Consider the following 22,976-nt stretch of genomic DNA (forward strand, 5'->3'; position numbering starts at 1 on the left):
GAGGAGATGGGGCAGGAGGGGGGTTAATTATGTATGTGTGTGGCTTGAATAATCCATTCTGTGTACTGTAGATATGCACCTGATGTATGGGCGGCAGGTAGCCTAGTGGTTAGAGCATTGGGCCAGTAACCGAAAGGTTGGTGAATCGAATCCCTGAGCTGACAAAGGTAATCTGTTGTTCCGCCCCTGAACAAGACAGTTGACCCACTGTTCCATCATTGTAAATAAGAATTAGTTATTAACTGACTTACCTAATTAAATAAAGGTTCAATAAAAAATTTAAAACAGAATTTCTTGGCTTGCAATGTCTCGCAACTTCAGTAAAGCAGGATTGGATATTGTACACGCAAAAGACTAAACACACTCCTATCATTAGCGAAGAGAAAGAGCAGGCGAACCATCTGCACTGTGATTAACATTTTGAGGGGGATTTTTCAATGTGGGTGATTTAAAAATGTACGGAATGTGTGAGCGAGCGTGCACGTTTCTACATTTGTATGCGTATGTGGGTGTGTGTTGTTTTTTCAGCTTTTTACTGATCAGTCTATGAAATTCCCTTTTTGTAACCAATTTAACCAGAACTATGCATAACGCACATTAACTAATAATGACTAAGTTCTTGTAGCAGCCATTATAGAACATTAACACAGATCTCATAAACAAATCAAGCAAAAGCCCATGTCCTAGTGAGTAGCCAGCTAATCTTTATATTTTAAGTTGAGTGAACTTGGATAGATTTGCAAGCTAAGAAGGTAGAACAGTTGAATTGTTATGAACACACCCTTCTGTCCTGTCCGTCTCCAACTGTTTCAACAGCATGTGAGCCTGTCCACTTAGTTCAGATGTTCAAATCAAGTGCCCTACCCTATTTCTCACAATGAGAACGAGTTGCCAAATCCTTACATATGTGTTTTAGGCTTATTGCACATGTATAAAACACAGACTAGACAGCTAGTATAATGGTTTATGGCTAAAATGCTGCTAGCGGTACCGACAAAACTGAACATACATTTTCCAGACTCAATGTTTATTGAAACTCCTGTTTTAGTAGCGTCTGTTGTGCGTGCAATTTGAGGGGTTGAGTCAAAAAAAGGGTTCGTTAGAAATAATGCCTCAATGTGTTTCGGTGTCCATATGACCGATTCTGTTGGACCAATCCTCAATTGCAAATAGCGAGTTGAAACCGCTCGTCACAAAGGAGGAAGGAAGCTCTCACCTTTGTTGTTGTGAGTGGCAGGAAGAGGGGCTTTTGGTGTGTGTGTGTGTGTGTGTGTGTGTGTGTGTGTGTGTGTGTGTGTGTGTGTGTGTGTGTGTGTGTGTGTGTGTGTGTGTGTGTGTGTGTGTGTGTGTGTGTGTGTGTGTGTGTGTGTGTGTGTGTGTGTGTGTGTGTGTGTGTGTGTGTGTGTGTGTGTGTGTGTGTGTGTGTGTGTGTGTGTGTGTGTGTGTGTGTGTGTAAATAAAAAGATGCACGCAGCACAGAAGAAGTGAATGAGTCCAGACCAAAAAGACAACATAAACGCCCATAATAACAAATGATTCTCGTGGTACTGGCATTTGGAATATCGCGCTAAAGCAAATTCAAATGAATTTGATCTAAAAATCGGCCAAACCTACGACAGGCACATTACTAAAGATGTGATGTCTTTAATAAGGCCAGCTAAGAACACTGCACCATTAGAGAACGGAGCGATGGTGGGGGCTTAAGATGTTAAGTGTCTTCGCGTGGCAAAAAAAAAAAGAAAGAAAAAAGGCTTCATGTTGTGCATCGATGCCTCCGAGACAATAAATGAGGAGAGCGTACACATTTTATGTTGATGTGTTTATATCTGGGAGAACGAGAAGGAACGAGAGAGAGAGAGAAAAAAAGAGACTCCACTTCAACAACAAACAAATGAGCCATCTCTAAGTAGTTTGGTCTGACATGATTCTTCACCGCACCCTAGGGTTGGGTTTTGAAGTTGGGCTGGTTAAGGAAATGCTAAGTTGCTAACCCTCAACTTACCCCAGTCTCCGATGAGTGGCCGTATATACAGTGCCTTCAGAAAGTATTCAGACCCCTCCCCTTTTCCACATTTTGTTACGTTACAGCCTTATTCTAAAATTGATTCAATTGTATTTTTCCCTCATCAATCTACACACAATACCCCATAAACAACAAAGAAAAACAGGTTGACATTTTGCATTTATTTATTAAAAATAAAAACTGAAATATCACATTTACATAACTATTCAGACCCTTTACACCTTTGGCAGCGATTACAGCCTTGAGTCGTCTGGGTATGACACAACAAGCTTGGCACACCTGTATTTGGAGAGTTTCTCCCATTCTTCTCTGCAGATCCTCTCAAGCTCTGTCAGGTTGGATGGGGATCTTCACTGCATAGCTATTTTCAGGTCTTTCCAGAGATGTTTGATCGGTTTCAAGTCTGGGCTCTGGCTGAGCCACTCAAGGACATTCAGACTTGTTCCGAAGTCACTCCTGCATTGTCTTGGCTGTGTGCTTGGGGTCGTTGTGCTGTTGGAAGGTGAACCTTCACCCCAGTCTGAAGTCCTGAGCGCTCTGGATCAGGTTGCCATTAAGGATCTCTGTACTTTGCTCTGTTCATCTTTGCCTCAATCCTGACTAGTCTTCCAGTCCCTACCGCTGAAAAACATCCCCACAGCATGATGTTTTCACCACCATGGTGCCAGGTTTCCTCCAGGCGGGAAGCTTGGCATTCAGACCAAAGAGTTCAATATTGGTTTCATCAGACCAGAGAATCTTGTTTCTCATGGGCTGAGAGTCTAAGTGCCTTTTGGCAAACTGCAAGCGTGCTGTCATGTGCCTTTTAGTGGGGAGTGGCTTCCGTCTGGCCAATCTCCCATAAAGGCCTGATTACTGGAGTGCTGCAGAGATGGTCCTTCTGGAAGGTTCTCCCAACTCCACAGAGGAACTCTAGAACTCTGTCAGAGTGACCATCGGGTTCTTGGTCACCTTCCTGACCAAGGCCTTTCTCCCCGATTGCTCAGTTTGGCTGGGCGGACAGCTCTAGGGAAAAGTCTTTGTTCCATTTCAGAATGATGGGGGCCACTGCAGACATTTTTGGTACCAATCCATCTGTGCCTCGACACAATCCTGTCTCTGAGCTCTACGGACAATTCCTTCGACCTCATGGCTTGGTTTTTGCTCTGACATGCACTGTCAACTGTGGGACCTTCTATAGACAGGTGTGTGCCTTTCCAAATCATATCCAATCAATTGAATTTACCACAGGTGGACTCCAATCAAATTGTAGAAACATCTCAAGGATGATCCATGGAAACAGGATGTACCTGAGCAAAAAGTCTGAATATTTATGTAAATAAGGTATGTTGTTTTTATTTTTACAAACCCCCCAAAAACTGTTTTCGCTTTGTCATTATTGGGTATTGTGTGTTTAAAAAAAATCTATTTTAGAGTAAGGCTGTAACATAACAAAATCTGGAAAAAGTCCAGGGGTCTGAATACACCTGTTGTGTTGAAATATTGAGGATACAAAGCTCCCTCATCTCCTGTTTAGAAGACTAGGAGAGAGGAGGCGGGGGGGTGAATGCTGAATTTTTCCAGTTCTGCTCTCCCCAGGACGCCCGGCTGGGGGTGGAGACTAGCAGCTGGCGTTGGGGTAGCTACCACCCGGAAGGGATGTGCACACAAACATGTACGTACGCACAGCATCCTGAGTCAGTGAGTTTAAGCAGAGCATGAAAGTGACACTAGCATGGGTATCAGTTGGTTTCTGATTTAGCCAACAAAGTCATACCCATGCTTTCACACTGACAGACCACACACACAACCGTATTAGCCTATTTAAATCAGGGCCTATTAGTGTGAAGTTAAGAGACACATTAAAAGCTATTGAGGACGTGCAACAGGCAACTCCGTCAAGTGGGGCTTTTCTGCCCCCCAAAAAAGGCAGGTTAAAGCTTTATTTACTTTGTATACATTTCTTTTAGAGGTTAAGTTTCAATGAACGCCCAGAGGCGAGACTTTGCCTCGTGCTACTGTGTTAAAACAGGACTGTCTGCTCAAGAAACTAAACTCGTTTTTTCTCCCCTTTCCATCATCTCGACTCGCCTCCTCTCCGGTCCTGTCCTTTCTATCTTCTCATCTGTCCTCTCCACCTTATCATCAACCGAATCCCCTCATCTCCACTCTGGATGCAACCAGGTTCCCCACTGCAGCGCCTCTCCCCATCCCTCCCCCTCTCCAGCCATTCCCCCTACAAGCCAGGTGTTATCTTCCCTGGGCCCAGCCATGTGAGGCAGGCCTAATGGGCACCTGTCACCACCACAGCCAGTCATCCAGCCTCCCTCTGCCTGCCAGTCTCAGACCATCGCCCTGCACTCAACCTCCATGCATTACAGATGAACAGCGAGTCCTCCAGAGCACCACTGCTAACGCAAGCTTTCGCAGGCTTACACAACCCAGTCTTGTGAAACACGGTGCTACAGATAAGGAAACAGCAGCCAGACACCACTTCAGAGTGCAGGCGGTTGCCTGACAGGACAGCGTGGAAGTCAGCGTAGCCGGTGTTCTCGTAACACGTCTCACATGAAAGGCTGGACAGGCCGTATTAAAAAATGGTAAGAGCGGGAGGAAAGGACACGTATGATATTCAAGGACGTGCTGGAAACCGAGATAACGTAAAACACAAACACAGAGAGCGGTGATGACAAGGGCCCACGTCGACACTTGCTGAATGAGGGTGTAGCTCCTGGATTAAATGCCACCTGGCAGGAACACCCACTCGAAGACAATGACGTAATTTAGAGTTGGACAGATACAGCAGCTAGATAGTCAAACTAAAACCACTTAAAGAAACAATTCCTCATACAGTTAATGAGAAGTGTATAGGGCAGTATTGAAGCATAGCCCAGATGATCTGGCAGTCCCATCATGTATATAGATAGATATAGGAGGGAAGCCATAAGAAATGACATACGCAATGGCCCAGTTCACTCTTTATAGGGCGTCCCCAAATGCACCCCAACCAATCTCGGTATATTCTGAACTTCAGATCATGCTGATGCTATGCATAGTATGTGCATGAATTATAGTAGGGCCTTAGGGTGATGGCCCCCTGGGACTGGGTACTCCCATTCCAAACCAGGACAAGTGTTATAAATATCAACATGGGCACGCCAATATGCATTGGTCCAGCCCATTTACAGAAAACCCCTCAGAAGCAACCGACAATTTAACCCTGGATCAAATAGTACAGAACAGAATGGAATAGAATGTATGGCTACATAAGGGTGTGTCTCACCTTGCAACCTTCGCAGGCACTGACTCCATAGTGGTATCCTGAGGATTTGTCCTGGCACACGAAGCAGGGCTTGTAGACCCTCGGGGGAGGAGGCGGCGATGGCGGGCTTGGCACTATCTCCTCTGAGCTGGTACTCTGTGTCTCTATCGCTGCGGGAGAGAAAAGAGAGGGAGGCACACACACTCAGTGACAGAGGACAAGGACAATGTCATGACAGGCTACTTCCGTATCCTGGACAAGAAAAACTACTCTGGATGTTGGCGAGAGAGTGTGTGTGTAAGAGCACTTGGCACAGTGAATCAAAGCAAGGCTGGAGATGCAGAGAAGAGAAAAGCAGGCCATTCTTGTTTACCAGTAACCTTAGTGGTTCCACATATCAATCAAGACAACGTCAGCAGTGGAGAACACAGATAAGGGTGTCCTGAATGGATGTAGAGAGAAATTGGCTCGCCTATCAGGGAAGGAACTAGACATAATAGTTCTCTCTCTAGGCTGTATAAGAGGTAAGTGTGTGTGGCCGGAACGGAGTTGTATCATCATGTTTTCTCAAAGAGAGAAAAGGGAAGGTGACCTAAGCTAAGGTCAAGGTGGACATTGAGAACCAAATACCAAGGCTGTCCACACGGAGTCACCCTCCCGACCTTCCCTCTCTTCCTCTCTTGCCCTCATCCTCCCTCTCCCGCTCTTGTATTCTCTCTCCGTCTCTGGGGAAAATAATAAACAAGACTAAAGACAAGAGTCACGTTCTCTTTCCCTCTCTCTTCCTCTTGCTCTCATTCTCGGCCCTGAAAACAAACAAGGCTTAAAACGGGAGAATTAACTGAGATAAATCAGTCGGAATCCCTTGTTACGAGACAAGATTATTATTCTTGAAATAGATAGGAACGAACAGCTGACTAGAGACGGTGCGGCCAGGCGTTTCGAGTCTGTTTTCTGCGGTAACATGGACTCTTAAAGCAATCAAACTTTTTTACTCCTGGCAGAAACAACCAAGGTGTTAGCAAACTTCAGTTACCTAGGCAACACTCCCCACAATCCAGCAGCAGCAAACATAGAATGAAAAGAACAGGTTTGGAACCAATAACCCTGGCAACTTGACTGGTAAACTCATGGGTACACCTGCAATGGCTGCCTGGTATTGTGATCCAATAACTTCCATGGTCATGTAGAATGTTCATTCAAATGATGTTAACGGGTGTAATGGGAAGTCTTTTTTTTGTAATGTAAGTTGAGTTGAATAAACAAATCACAACACAAATTGATGGGTACACTTCCTGATTTTACTTCCTTTGCTCCTATGGGTACATTCAAAATGGCCACCAGTAGGGTTGGGTGGTTTCCAGACTTTCATATCTTCCTTCTCTCATTCTGGGATTTACGGCTTAGTAGCCAAAAAAGCGCAAAAAAAGACCATTGGGCATTTGTTGTTATCAGAATGCTACTTAAATTAGCAAAACTAATAGCGAATACCATACATACATACAATACTTCATAATGACAAAGCAAAAACAGGTTATCCATTTTTGCAAATTAAATAAATTAAATGAAGAAATACTTTATTCACATAAGTATTCAGACCCTTTGCTATGAGACTCGGAATTGAGCTCCAGGAACATCCTGTTTCCATTACTCATCCTTGAGATGTTTCTACAACTTGATTTCAGTCCAACAGTGGTATATTCAATTGTGTACATGCTGTGTCAGAGTAGAGTCGCGAGGGCAATGGGCCTGCCTGCTCTGCTAGGAGAAGATGGGGGAGGAGCAGACGGGTTGAGAACAGAGGAGAAAAACAGCAAGCAAATCCAGATAGCAGTGGCAGCTGTACAGACAACTCATCCAAAGGGCTTTGACTTCTCAAACACGGCAGAAAGCTTACCTTACACAATCCGATGCCCTGTCACCTTATTCAATTAGTCAATTACTAAGTAGCAAGTTAGGGGTCACGTCAACGCAGAACTGTTCTTTCTTTATGCGGAAAGAAATATAATACGGCTCAGAAATCTCATGCAGCGTTTTGGAAATGCAGATCTAAAATGCTTCTTCCTATTCATTTCTGCCGGGCAACAGACAAACGTTGTGCTTGAGCACTAGGACTGATGTGTAGCATTTTACTCGGGTGTAGACGGACTACTGTTCTCTGGTAAAATAACTAAGCAAAATATTAGGAAGTGTCGCTGGCTACAGGCATTCTATGATAAACATAAATTATGATGGTCATGCATCGTTTTTGCAACAACAAAAGAAGTTTACCCCCGTAGCTGCCAGCCAAACAGCGTTCCACGTCTGTTCAAGAAAACAAAGCTATTTTCTTCTGAATGTGTTGCACTAACGTAAAACTACAGCCGCACGTCCCTGATCACTATATTAAAGGCAAATATTTCAATATAAATGCGACCCATCAATACACAGCTGGGCTCACCTGCTCCAGTCTTCTCCCGTTGTGCTATTTACAAACACACGACTGGCTCAACTGTTCAGGGGAACTAAACCTTATTTACATTATGAAGCTGTAAAGGGTGAAATGAAGAACGTGCTTTACAGTGGAAAGAAAAGTATGTGAAACCTTTTGTAATGACCTGGATTTATGCAGAAATTGGTCATAACATTTGATCTGATCTTCATCGAAGTCACAACAATAGACAAACAGTCTTGATTAAAACAGATAACACAACTCAAATTAGACATGTTCATGTCTTTGTTGAACACACCATGTAAACGTTCACAGGGGAAAAGGGAAAAGTACGTGAACCCTTGGATTTAATAACTGGTTGACCATTCTTTGGCAGCAATAACCTCAACCAAATGTTTTCTGTAGCTGCGGATCAGACCTGCACAACGGCCAGGAGGAATGTTGGACCATTCATCTTTACAAAACTGTTTCAGTTCCACAATATTCTTGGGATGTCTGGTGTGAACCGCTCAAGGTCATGCAACAGCATCTCAAATCGGGTTGAGGTTAAGACTCTGACCGGGCCACTATTTTCTTCTGTTGAAGCCATGTTGTTGTTGATTTACTTCTGTGTTTTGGGTCGTTGTCCTGTTGCGTCACCCAATTTCTGTTGAGCGTCAATTGGCGGACAGATAGCCTTACATACTCCTGCAAAATGCCTTACATGCTCCTGCAAAATGCCTTACATGCTCCTGCAAAATGTCTTACATGCTCCTGCAAAATGCCTTACATGCTCCTGCAAAATGCCTTACATGCTCCTGCAAAATGCCTTACATGCTCCTGCAAAATGCCTTACATGCTCCTGCAAAATGCCTTACATGCTCCTGCAAAATGTCTTGATAAACTTGAAAATTAATTTTTCCGCCGATGATGGCAAGCTGTCCAGCAAAACAGTCCCAAACCATGATGCTCCCTCCACCATACTTTGCAGCTGGGATGAGGTTTTGATGTTGGTGTGCTGAGCCTTTTTTTCTCCACACATAGTGTTGTGTGTTCCTTCCAAACAACTCAACTGTAGTTTCATCTGTCCACAGAATATTTTGCCAGTAGCACTGTGGAACATCCAGGTGCTCTTTTGCAAACTTCAGACGTGCAGTAATGTTTTTTTTTGGACAGCAGTGGCTTCTTCCATGGTGTCCTCCCATGAACACCATTCTTGTTTAGTGTTTTTTTAACGTATACTTGTCAACAGAGATGTTAGCATGTTCCAGAGATTTCTGTAAGTCTTTAGTTGACACTCTAGGATTCTTCTTAATCTCATTGAGCATTCTGCGCTGTGCTCTTGCAGTCATCTTTGCAGGGCGGCCACTACTAGGGAGAGTAGCAACAGTGCTGAACTTTCTCCATTTATAGACAACTTGTCTTACCGTGGACTGATGAACATCAAGGCTTTCAGAGATACTTTTGTAACCCTTTCCAGCTTTAGGAAAGTCAACAACTCTTAATCTTAGGTCTTCTGAGATCTCTTTTGTTTGGGGCAAGGTTCACATCAGGCAATGTTTCTTGTGAATAGCAAACTCAAATTTTGTTTTTTAATAGGGCAGGGCAGCTCTAACAAACATCTCCAATCTCGTCTCATTGATTGAACTCGGGGTTAGCTGACTCCAATTAGCTTTTGGAGAAGCCATTAGCCTCGGGGTTCACATACTTGTTCTAACCTACACTGTGAATGTTTAAATTATGTATTCAATACAGATACAAAATATACAATGACTTGTGTGTTATTAGTTTAAGCACAGTGTTTTTTTTTATTGTTGCGACTTAAATGAAGATCAGATCAAATTTTATGACCAATTTATGCAGAAATCTAGGTCATTCCAAAGGATTCACATACTTATTTTGCCACTGTATATCCTAACGCATTGCACAATATGACAGCGAGTATTTACTTAAAGAAGCCAGAAATATCAAAATGTATAGAAATAGTTCAAATAAATAGCTTCAACGGTATTGAAAAACCATCCTGTGGTCATTTCCAAATCCCCCAGTATACAGTATACCGCCCAGGCCGAGCCGCCAGTCCACCCACTTAGCCATCCTCGACTTGAATGGGGACTCCCGTTCTATTCGATGGCAGCACATGCATCAGGAGAAAATGTGCATCCCACAAACGTTGCTGTTATTACGGAGACAGCGGTCATTTCGCTGGCCATTACCATCGTCCCAAATTCCATTGCCACCACAGCCCTAGACACACACAAGCAGACGTGTGTGCCTGCATGCACACACTCCTACGCAGAGACACATATACAATAATCAAGGTTGCGTAAGCACAATTATAACATGTTCTGTGCTGTGAAATTATTCTATTTTATAAAGCGTGCGTTTTTCTGTGTTTGTGTGTGTATGCTCTGCGTCATGACCTCTCCCCTCCTGCGTCAGCTCTGGTAGTAAGGATTGTGACATCTCTGTGCAGCCCAAAGGCCCGGGCAGCACTCGTGTGTAAATAAGCGATCTATATTTAACACAAAGCTCACAGGTTCACCAGGCCGGCAGTTCAGCTGTCAATGGGACGCCATGTGACGCGGCAGACAGACGGTCACACACACACACACACACACTGTTTGGCTGGCAGCCACAAAAGGGTTTCTGTCTTACGCGCACAGACAAACACACTTATCCATTGTCCACCTAAACGCACTCCGTTGCTCATTCTACATTTCTCTCTCACGCACAGCCACAGCTTGGGCTCTCCTTTTAATGTGTCCATGGATACCTCTGCTTGTCGATCCCAGTGGACATGCTCCTGAAAAACGCCTGGGAAGAGTATATTCAGTCAACCAAAAAGAACCCAGGCTGATACGAACCAACATGCTCACTGCCGGAGAAACAATGGAGAAATGTTATGCCAAAACCAACCCCAGATTCTCCCATATCAGGAGACAAACCTGCAGAATAGCAAAATGCCTTTCAGATCCTGATAGCAATAACGCAGCTGACTGTAAAGAGAACTGCAATAACGCAGTTAACTGTAAAGACAACTGCAATAACGCAGCTAACTGTAAAGAGAACTGCAATAATGCAGCTAACTGTAAAGACAACTGCAATAACGCAGCTGACTGTAGAGAGAACTGCATTAACGCAGCTAACTGTAAAGAGAAGAAGCTGACTGTGCAACTGCAATAACGCAGCTAACTGTAAAGAGAACTGCATTAAGCGCTGTAAAGAGAAGCTGCTAACTGTAAAGACAACTGCAATAACGCAGCTAACTGTAAAGACAAGACGCAGCTGACTGTAAAGAGAACTGCAATAACGCAACTGTAAAGACAACTGCAATAACGCAGCTAACTGTAAAGACAACTGCATTAACGCAGCTGAAGACAACTGCAATAACGCAGCTAACTGTAAAGAGAACTGCATTAACGCAGCTGACTGTAGAGAGAACTGCAATAACGCAGCTAACTGTAAAGAGAACTGCATTAACGCAGCTAACTGTAAAGAGAACTGCATTAACGCAGCTAACTGTAAAGAGAACTGCATTAACGCAGCTAACTGTAAAGAGAACTGCATTAACGCAGCTAACTGTAAAGAGAACTGCATTAACGCAGCTAACTGTAAAGAGAACTGCAATGAAGCGCATATTGCCGGGACCAACAGCAACACTAATCAGACCCAGGATATGAAGACAATCTCACTCCTGTCTCTCAGTGAAAACTGGAAGGAAAATGTAGAGACCTCAGTCTTCAACAAACAGCATATTGTAACATGTGAGAATAGTTATATAGTTTTCCAGTATTACTGATCTATTGATTGACAGTATATGTGGCCTCTTAGTTTAGCATTAGGGGACAAACTGAAGTTTATTTTGCTAGTGTACAGGGTGGTCTTCATTAGTCAACCCTGCTGTGCCCATACCTCCCTCATCATACCAGCAATGTCCCACAGTTATTACGAGATCAGTTCTGTGGGTTTCTGCTAAATTCCACATGCAACCCTTGTGACTCTCTACAGAATGCCATGCCGAGTTCTTACCCAGTCAAGTCAAAACCACACACAAGGGACACGGACTCAACGGGGCACTAACCGCACCACCGGTGTATGGAAAACGACCTTTAAAAACCTTCTCATCTCAGGAAAACTTTTTTTTTTTTTTTCATCCCCGGGGTGGGGGGTCATGACTGTGTGTAAAAACAAACCAGCCCGGGAAGCACTTCAAAGCCTATGATCAGCCTGTGCCTTTAAAATACTTCTATAGAGGAAATTAAAGGTGATCTCGCAAATGCTCCCTGGGGGACTACTTCTGTACATCTATATGTGCCCTCATTGCACTCACTGGTTCTTTTAAAGTCATTTTTAGTGTTATTCGTCAGACATGGAAAATTATCTATACAATGACTAGGTTTCAAAGACTAGAGGATGCAGCCAAGATGGAAGCACCTGTATGGCCAAAAGCAAGGCTGCACGATGAATGTTTAGCAAGGTGTCTGGTAGGTAAGTGAACTATAAAGTCTATAGGCTTCCTATAGTAACCACACCTGGTCAAGACTGGAGGCAAATTGACAGTTTACTGCAGCCTTACTCACATGGCCCTCCACCGTGGTCTGAGAGCGAGCGGTGAAAACGTGTTGTTACGGATGCCTAAAGTCTCAGATACACCTTTGTGTCGTGCTTTATCCTTTAAGCTCATCCAAACGAAAACCAGAGCACCATTTATCATGTCTTCCCTTTATTGCTGTGCATACATGCAGTACACAGTATTAACCATGTTATGTATTGGTTTACTTAACCCAGAGGACAAGCTTAGAGGGAAGGCGAAATACAGAAAACACTCAAATCGGCATGAATGAAATAGGGTCCGCTATTCGTTTCAACTGATGATGGGGGACAAGAAGAAGCGAGCTTAAAGACCTTTCTCTCCATCAGGACGTGGATCAGGGAACAGGTCACGCGCTTGTAAACAAAACTTCACCTTTTATCAGCTAGGCGGTAATGAATAGCTCAGGGGCAGTTAAGGAGAGATGCACTCAGAGCACCCTCTTTTTCATTTGGGGTGGGGTGAAGGGTTAAGGGAGGGAGGGATGCAATCTTTTGCTTTCATTGCCCTTTGTTATTGTCATCAGTGCTGGCATCAGTCTTTGCTGATGCCATTGGCCCTGGCTGGCAGTCATTACGCTCATGTCAAACAAATTAAACTTAAATAGAGCAATCTTTACGTAACACACCACATTTTCTCTCATTAGCAAAAGTGCATTTGCCATTTCCCTTCCTCTCGCTCGCCCTCTTACTCTCTCTGATGTGGAGCCATTACAACCCTGCATTATTACCGGGACATTCATCCATATCAAAGCTGCCTTCATTAGACGTATGTATACAAACACACACAAATGTACAGGACACACGCGCACAAGGGCAACAGCCCTTCAGTACACACACACACACACACACACACACACACACACACACACACACACTGTCCTAATGAAAGCACACAAATATTTTTGTCGAAAAAATCTGGGACAGAAGGACAAGTCTGTAAGGGGACTGGCTACTGTAACGAAACACAATGGCTCAGTTCTGGAGTGCCGAGCGGAACAATGCTGTTCTTGTGGGATGGAGAGGGCTGACTCAGGAGGACTGAGCCTGCCGCTACTGCACAGGGCCACACCAGCTCTACAGAAGCACGGACAATAGAGTACATCTGGGCAGTTGTTACCCAGCACTGATAAGGCTAAAGCAGCCTCTGTAGGCACCATGAAAGAGAGGGTAACTTTGCTAAACTGTATAAGGGTCTGCTAGATAGAGGACAGGCTAGGTCCAATTCCAATCATCTCGACCTCCAAGCATCTATGAGTATGCTTACATGCAGAGTAATAATTAGATATTAAACGGATTATTGCAGGAGGCAGATTATGCAATAGTCATGTAAACACCTTACTCTGCTCATCTTAAATCGGCGTGAGGTCAAAATCAAAGTATACGCCGATTAAAACGCCTGGTTTTCTGAGCAATCTTTAGAATTACTAGGACATGTAAACACCTTTAAATCGGCGTTGCAGTGGTGTATTTGATCTACAGCAGCACCAGCTGAGCGAGCCCGAGTTCGGAACAACTGAATTGTATTGCGTCTTATAAGTAGTTCACATGCAAACTTTATATGTCCGAACTCAATCAAATATGCTTACCAAAAATAACATGCTCGCTGTGGCAGGACGTTTATCTTGATTGGCGTTTTTCTGCATTTATCAGAGTGCCATCAGGCAGCTTGATTTCAGCGTCCATGTAAACAGGATTATTAGGGACGTCGGAAAGCATTCAAACTTTATACTTTAAACTACGATATTAAATCTGATCCACAGTAAATCACATTATTGTGTGCATGTAACCGTACTCTACGACCATGATACAACAACTCTGATTTCTCAGAATTCCCTTTGATGTTCACATTCCCAGACAAACATTCAGAAACAAAGTGTGTGTTGTATTTAGTCGGCAGCCAAAACATGTTAATGGTTTAACTTAATGTGCTTGCAGGGCAGCGGCACCCAAAGCACCAGTGATTTAATTAGCTAGAGTGTTAAGGGTCTCATAATGTCGCTCTTCAGATTCACTTTGCATATGTGATGAGTCAACCATTGTGCTCACATTAGACATCTCTTCAGTACTCCGTTACACCGAACAGCAGGGCGAAGGGATGATCCACAGAGGCATAATCACAAAAAGGTAGGCTATATCAAAAGTTCTGATAATAATCCGAAACTAGCCTGATGACCAGTTCATTTAACTCCTCTGTCATTGGCTAGTGCAGAAACAGAGTGGCACCCAGGCTATATATAAAACGCATACAGACAACACTACTGGCCATCTTGTAATAAAGCTCGGCATGTGTGGCTCAAACTAGGCATCGTTCTTTGGCCTATTCCTGGTCTGTGTAAGGTTCAGCTCTGGGTTATAGGCCAGGGAGATTTTATTAACATCATCCCCATGGGTGACTGGGCCCAGCTGTGAAGCATATTAATGAGATTTCAGCGTCATTAGGGGGAACGGTAACTACATTAGCGAACGGGCTGGCGAGGCGAGCAGTCGTCGGGCAGGGTGAGGGGGCATTCGCGGGGTCTTCCAGTGTACTGTCCTTTACCACCAGGCACAGGATTGTGTGTTTTCTATTACATTAGACCCCAGACACACACAGCCAGAGATGAGACCAGACCAGACCAGACAGACCGTATTAGGGACTCGTTGATGTCCGACCAAAATAATGAACAGAGAACATGATTGAGAATGGATGGAAAGTGTCTCGTCTACAGCAAAGGGGTATCTAGTTCTAGTCAAAAGTATCATAGTTCTCAAGAGTCCAGACAGGCTTCACATTGACAGACCTTTAATGTGTAGTCAAATATGGTATGGCCTAAGAGGAGAGAAACAGAGGATGATGGATGACAGAAGATGCAGTGTCAGCGTTCTACTAACTTCTGGGGAAAATGGAGCCTTTTCCTACCCCAGAGGGAAATCCTGCCATTCACCAGCACAACTTGAATCCAGATCCTGATCAACTAATAGATCATCAACACACACATGGACAGGCAGATGAGACAGAGAAAGAGAGGGTTACCCAGGGGAAAGGGAGCAGAGACAGAGCCTTAAGCCTTTCACATATATCGTCTCTCTCCCTCCTCCTCTTCAGCCCTCTTGCGCACAGTGCATGAATGAATGTGCATGTGTGCATGCCTGTGCGAGTGGTGTATGAGTGTGTGTTAGCATAAATGCATGCTTGTGTGTGTCTGTATTACTGTAAGAAAGAGTGAGTGTGACGATTACCACTGCCCCCTGCCTGGTAGTGCAGGGTAAGCACCCCACAAAGCTGCTGCTTGTCTGCGGTGAGTCGGGCTCCCTGTCCATCTCAGCCACATGTGCTCTGGTGAAGAGGAGGAGTGATCGGCGCAAAAGTCTCCGCCCCCCCCCCCTCCCAGATCCACAAAGCGCAGCCCTACCAACTCCCGGATGCCCCGCCCCCTGGCCAGATTGGAAGGAGATTTAAAAAATATATATGGTTTCGATGAAATAAAACTGCAGCCCATAATCCCGTTTAATACGATTGGATGGGGGCGTGAGATGTCCAGGTAGTGTTAGGAATCTGGGATTCAGAGAAATGAGGTCCTACCACTTGTTGGACTGGGAGCTATTACATTGCAATTGGTGGGGGGGGGTGAACTGAGTGGACAGCTTTCAAGTTCTCAGTAATGCAAAGACAATTATAGCAATAACTCTCCAATGTCTATTGTAAAGAGTAGGGACGTGACAAATGGAACATTTTGCTTGGTGTTTAAAAAACAATTGTTTTTCCATTAAAATTGTAACAGCAAATAAATAAAAATGTGACGTCGATTCACAATGCGGGATAATGGTCCCATTACATATGCATGACCACTAGGGCAGGATAATAAAGTTAGATCTACCGCTGTCATATACCCTTGAAAGTGCCTCGGCTACGGCATTGTTTGTTTGTATGCAAGGGCACACCACGGCTTTTTAAATGCCAACACAAAACATTTTTCTGTAGATCATTTCAAAGCGCCACTGAACGGGTATTATACTTGTCTGGAAAGGAATGCGGCTCCTGAAGCAGTACTAACGTCCATCACTTGGGAGTCCAGAACTGTTAATCAAATCATCTCAAGCTGCTTTTGCACACAAGACCACTCTCTCCTAAAAAAAAGTACTTTCAGGTTTGTTAAATACCATTACTTACCAAGACATTTAGTAGAAAGAAAACATCTTCCACTAGGAATCGACTCCTAAGATTCAGTATTTTTGTAACAGGGGTGACTGATTAGTTGCCGTACTTCCAGGAACACAAATATTTGCATCTTTCATGGTGAGGGACAGGGTGAGTCAGAACAGTGTGCCCATCTATCGGCAAGCAAAACCTGAATCTCGCAATGATATACTGTATTTCGGGGCGGCAGGTAGTCTAGTGGTTAGAGCGTTGGCCCAGTAACCGAAAGGTTGCTGGATCGAATGCCCCTGAACAAGTTCCCCGGTAAGCCGTCATTGTAAATAAGAATTTGTTCTTAACTGACTTGCCTCGTTAAAAAAAAAATGGAATTTCTTGGCTTGCAATGTCTCGCAACTTCAGTAAAGCAGGATTGGATATTGTACACGCAAAAGACTAAACACACTCCTATCATTAGCGAAGAGAAAGAGCAGGCGAACCATCTGCACTGTGATTAACATTTTGAGGGAGATTTAAAAAATGATTTCAAATAGGCATTTTTCTTAACTATAAGGATCCCAATTTCATTTAAACGTTCACCCCACTTGTCAAACCCGGTACGGACCCCTTAATGGACAAGGGCTCCAGGAGAAGCAGAAGGGTACAGGTAAGAGTGGCCCCAATCTTGCGTGGGCAAGGATCACTCCTCTCCTGTAGGAAATGGCCATGTTAGTGTAGAGCCCGAACTGGGGCAGACGCGGCAGGCTGCGTATTAGGAGGATCATTTGTGCTGTCTTTACACATGGATGAAGTGGGAGGGGGTGTGTGGCGTGAGCTCTTTTCTTATCTCCCAGGTCTGGTTTGAATCAGCCAATTGTCTAGGACACTCAGACCCAGCTTATGTTTTCATTTGTGTTCCCAGCCCCTTCCTCAGGGGCCCAAGATAATTTCTCGTCACTGGCAGGATTGTAATAATGCACAAGGTTTCAGTATCAGCCCATTACTTGTTGGTGCAAAGGCAAACGGAGGAGACTAAACATGTGGCCAGACTGGGCTAGGGGGAGAGGATCGAGGAACAGATGGAAAAGATTAGGTCGAGACAGCGAGATCTTAGCCATACTGAGTTATGTGTTCATCGGATCTGATGGTACAATAGCCTGGTCTATAATAACAGCTTTTGAATGATTATATAACCATATTCGGTTCCGATTCTGAACACAAACAAAACAGTCAACTACAATACATTGACTCAGATTAGAAGAGTTCAACAGATGGCTTCGATGTTGCAACAGCCTTGTGTTCAGCACATCTGAGTAACATTTGAGCTGTAAGAACAGCTTTTGAGTTTCAGAGCTGAACACATGCATTAAGCTAATAGTCTTCTACAGTCCATTGACTCAGATTAGAAGAGATCAACAGATCGCCTACTACCCACTGTGGGCAAACAACTTTCTCTGGCAGATCAGCTGTCTAAAGCTGCTGATTGACACCGGGGTCATGTGTGCTGGCACCTGCCTGGGGTGACTCAAGACATTTGGCATGAGCTGATGGTGGGGGACAACATGGCTGAGAGATGGGGCAAAGGGCAGCCGTAACAGGGGATGCCAGGTCATGGAGGTGCGTGAGTGGCGAGTGGAGAATTTTGCCCTTCACACATGATGTCGTCCAGTGTTGGTGCAACTTCGGCTCAGTCAGAAACATCGGAACGCTGGTAAAAGAGCTGTGTGTCTGTGTGTCTATGTACGTGTTTGTTACTTCCATAATGTCAGGAAAACTGTGCGGTCATCTCTCAGACACTGCTATGCTACATTATATAGAACGCCAGCGCTTACAGTGTTTCGCAACACAATCATCTCATTGGTCTTTCCCAGAGTCTCTATAAGAGCCGTTAAAAACATGCACTTCGCAGTGACACAGGATGCGTCCCAAATGGCACCTCATTCCCTAAATAGTGCCCTACTTTTGACCAGAGCCATATGGGCCCTGGTCAAAAAGTAGTGCACAAACAAAAGGAATAGGATGCCATTTGGGACGCAGAACAGCATCAAAACCTACAGACGAGTTGGCCCACATACCGCAAGGAGAGGAGAGACATGATGAGCTGAGCTGGTAGACGGCTTAAGGAACGGGGAACTGTGACATGAAAGGAAAACATTTCAAAAAGGTTCCCGAATAAAGCCCTGAATGCCGGCTTGTTTGTTCTAGAAGGACTGTGTGCGGTGTGTTAACACTAATACAGCCTAACCCTAGTTAGCCAGGGTCACGTGACAGTAGATCGTACACCAACGATCGTTATGCTCAACTGTGAATTAGGCTGATGTCTTAACAAACCAGCTTTTAAAATGAGAACTGTGTCAAACTGTGAAAGTGCTGCATCAAACATTGAGATGATCCCTCTTTTTAAAGGATGCGTTAACTGGGTGGCACTATGTAAGAGTGTGTCTCACGCTCTCTCTCTGATGTGCAGCTGCAGACACAAGGCCTGTGCCAGCAGACATGAGGCATGGTAGTGCTGTCGAGGTCAGGTCTGGAGATGCCTTCAGCGTGTGGCTGGACTGACTCTGTATTCTTCAGTTTGCACTATGCAGTACACTAGAAAACAGCAAAACATGTGCCCACTCCAGAGTTCTGTCTTCAAAAGTGAAACAACAGGGAATCACCTCAAAGATCAACAACGATTAGCAAAGCACTCGCTCAATAGTAGTTTTCAAATACTTTTTAAATCCATAGAGATACAAATCTCTATGGATTTACTACGCCACGAAAAGCACTTTTGTGCGCCAACACCCTTCAGTGAATTTGTATATTAACTAGGGCTAATAAACTGCATTAGCCCAACACCACACACAGTGACAGGGTGCTCACGTCTAAGGGCCGACAGAAGTTCAAACATACCTGTGTGTTTGCGCTCTCCAGAGGTTATCTGCACATTGATAGGGCCTAATCCATTGTGACAGGCATTTATTCAGCCCTCTGTTCTCAAACGTATATTCAACACTAGAGGAAGGGGGCCAATATATGCAAGGGGAGGCTGGGTGGGGGGTCTATTTGCAGTCGAGAGTTGAAGTGGAGAGGTAGGGGAGGGTTATGAGGGGATGGGCGAACAAGGGATTGAGAGAAAACAGAGAGAGTCAGTAGCGAAGGAGTGGGTTGCTGAAATCAGGCTTTGTCATGTTAAACTAAAACTCACTGCCTCGCTCTCGCTCAACCTCTTCTTATTTCTCTCCCTCTGTGTGGAAGACAATAGTCTTTTACAGGGGAGAGGATTACCACCAGTTGATCTCTGCAAACTCTACGGTTAATTAACTTAATAATAATTGATTGGATTTCTATAGTGCTTTTCTACCAACTGAGGTAGTCAAAGAGCTTTACATAGTAAGGGAGAAACTCACCTCCTCCACCACCAAAGTGCGGGACTGACCTGGGTGATGCACGACAACCATTTTTGTGCCAGAACGCCCACACACCAGCTATCAGGTGGAGAGGTGAGGAGTGATACATTCCAATTAAGAATGAGGGGGATGATTAGGTGTGTGTGTGCATGACTGACTGACGTGTGTATAGCATCGCGACCGGATCATCTCGTTTCCATCTCAGACTTTAGATCGCAGATAACAAGCGATCACTTCAAACACTTGTCAAAGTGATTTTAACCTTCAAAATTCCAACTGTCATTCATGTATGTTCTATCTCCATAGATGTCACAGCTAGATAATGGTTTGCATTCCTGTACTGCCCAGTGTTGGACAGAACAGTTAAAGAATGGACAGGACAAAAACAGTCCCTACATAAAGGACCACCAGTACAATGTCAGGTACATGTTCAGGTTAAAAGCCATAATTGCTGTGGTAAATCCAAAGAAGACAACCCACGTGTCTTGAGGAGTGGGTGTTGGGTTAAGACAGGAGAGAGACAGTGAGTGTGCGATTATCCTGTCAGTAGACAGTTTTTTATTTATTTAACCTTAACTAGGCAAGTCAGTTAAGAACAATTTATCATTTTCAATAACGGCCTATTCCGGCCAAACCGCAACCCGGACGAAGCTGGGACAATTGTGCGCTGCCCTATGGGATTACCAATGACGGACGGTTGTGTTACAGCCTGGAATTGAACCAGGGTCTGTAGTGACGCCTCTAGCATTGAGATGCAGTGCCTTAGACCGCTGCGCCACTCTGGAGCCCCCGTTAGCGTGCAGTGGGCAGTCAGGCAGGCGCCAGTGTGATCGGGGTTTATAACAGGTTAGTAGGTCAACAGAAGGGGTTGAATCGCCATAAAGTCCTCTGGGAGACAGTTGACATGTTTAGCATAGTGAGACAGCCTATGCCAGTGCTTTGTCCCAACCATCCGACCCCGTCTTTAGCCATGGACACACAAACACGACTCAACAGCTGATCCCTGTTCTAGTATTCCTGTGTTAAGTGAGAATTGGATGTTAATCAGTAAAGGAGGCTCGGCACTTAAAAGAAGCAGCACACACAGTAGTTTTTTTTTATAGCCAAAACCGTACATGACCGCACAGCACACCAAAGACGGACAGCACAGACCTAGCAACGGAGCTTCATTTTGTATTTGAACCCTAGCCACCCAGCTATAGCCTATGTCATCACGGAGGAGCACAGTAGAGCAGAGTACAGCTGCCCCTGCCCTCAGATCAGCCTCCTCCTCATTCCCCCTAATGATGACTGATGACACACATTTGATTCAGCTGTCTGCCGAGCCGAGTCAGGGGGCTCCTTAGCAGCGGATTTGGGCCGAGCTTGGGGAGGACAGACTAACTTGTCTTTAGCACAGGTCGCTAATGTGGAAAAAACAGATATAGTCCCAAATGGCATCCCATTCCCTTAGCCTGACGACTCACACCGAATTCTTCCGCAGCGCAGTCATTCGATACACACTTTTATTTAGTCTGAGACTGTCGTCACTGAAGTCATTTGCGGTGGGTGACGAGAGGCACGAGGGGCGTGGCACAAAACAAAGTGATTCGGATCGTCTCTAACCAATCACAGTATGAGAGCCAATGACAGATTTTCAAACCGCCACTTTACCCACATGTGTTCTGGCCCAACCTATCGGCTTCTGGACCAGCCAGACGACCCTGAATGTGTTCGCTTTCAGTGAAGGGCCAGGGAGGAACTCAGACCCAGACTCATTTCAGAGAGGAAACTAATGTCCGTGGGTGTGGCGTAGCGTTTGCCCAGAGCAATGAGTTTGGGTAGCCAGACAACTATTCCTGTCTGGGGGATATAACAGGGATGTTTCCAGAATTTAATGAAGGACGTTAAGCTTTGTCTGTCAGTGTTAATTTAGTTTTTTCCCCTAGTAGTGTGTGTGTCAGTATGCATGGAACAGACAAGCATCCCCTCTCTCTGCAGACACTCATTTCCTGCATGGATCCCTGACCTTTCCAAAAACAGCCTGAGGGGAGCCATGTAATCATGGCTGTAACACACACACACACACACACACACACACACACACACACACACACACACACACACACACACACACAGATTTCCTCTGACATGGCTGGCCACCAGCATGTCCACTGGTACTAGTCAGTGCTATGAGACTATGATATTCCCCTGATCCTCTCTCCCCCTGGCAGCCTCATGTGGAGCCAGTTTGCATGTGTGCGTTTGTGTGTCTGCATATGTTTGTGTGTGTGGGTTTAATGGACTGTGTGCGAAGAGTGAACTTTGTGGTAACCTGAGGCTGCGGTCGGCCAGGTGAGAGGCGTTAATCCTTCCCCGTTAATCTGCACGCCCGTCTGACCCCAAACTCAACGTTTGACCTGCCGGCCGTGTAGCGGCTACACCCGAGCATCCAGGACCTTCCCATTTAACTGTCAATTAAGCTAAGTGGCCCATCCATAATGCAAGCCTCCCCCCAATGCCTTATTCACAGAGCGGGAGCTTTTCAGAAATCATGGCACAGTAGGAGAGAATGGGATGCAGTATAGGCTAGGTAGAGACCCTAGTTTCTATGCTAAGCTACAGGATAGGACGGACAACCATTGAGGGGGAATGGGGACAATACGAACGTGAGTCTTATGAAGACGTTTATTTTTTAAAGAGCCCTGCCGAGAGGGTTGAGAGATGGGAGCTGACAGAGTAGGACAAGAGAGAGGCAGAGGAAGAGAGCAGTTGGCAACAGAGAGATGGAGGAGAGTCAATGGAGAGAGAGAAACAGAGGAAGAAAGAGAGAGCGAGAGAATGAGAAAACCGAAAGAAAGAGATGTAGCGGTTGCCTCTGCACAGAAGGCACTGGTCCACATCCAGCAGAGTGTAGTGGTGTCAAGGAGCCTCCGCTGAGTTGACTGGCTGCTTCACAATGAGATCAAACTGACTGACTACAGCCAAGCTCAAAAAGAGGCCACGTCAGGGGAAGCAGCAGGTAGATCAGGCTTCTGAAAAGAGGGCTCTGTGTGGCTGTGCCTAGGAGAGTACAGGTAGCCTTTTCCCAGGGGAATCCCAAACCCTCTTCTCCATCTATCAGACAGTCGGCTGACCATGATTCCGTGCGCCTTGTTTTCTCTGTGTTGTACAAAAAGGAGAGGTTAGTTATAGCGTTCCTCTTGACATGATGAGGTACT

The 22,976-nt window shown here is 45.0% G+C and overlaps 1 protein-coding gene across 5 annotated transcripts in view; it reads right to left on the minus strand.

Moving 5' to 3' along the window:
- The window catches only part of LOC118357613 (retinoic acid receptor alpha-like), a 238,458-nt gene that overhangs the window by 18,345 nt on the left and 197,137 nt on the right, over positions 1-22,976 (minus strand). For all 5 annotated transcript variants that reach the window (XM_035734906.2, XM_035734904.2, XM_052478388.1 and 2 more), the window contains one exon: positions 5,286-5,434. In XM_035734906.2, the coding sequence (XP_035590799.1) occupies positions 5,286-5,434 (149 nt within the window). The remainder of the gene's footprint in view (positions 1-5,285; positions 5,435-22,976) is intronic.

Source organism: Oncorhynchus keta, chromosome 24, assembly GCF_023373465.1.
Source record: "Oncorhynchus keta strain PuntledgeMale-10-30-2019 chromosome 24, Oket_V2, whole genome shotgun sequence".
Taxonomy (NCBI): Eukaryota; Metazoa; Chordata; class Actinopteri; order Salmoniformes; family Salmonidae; genus Oncorhynchus; species Oncorhynchus keta.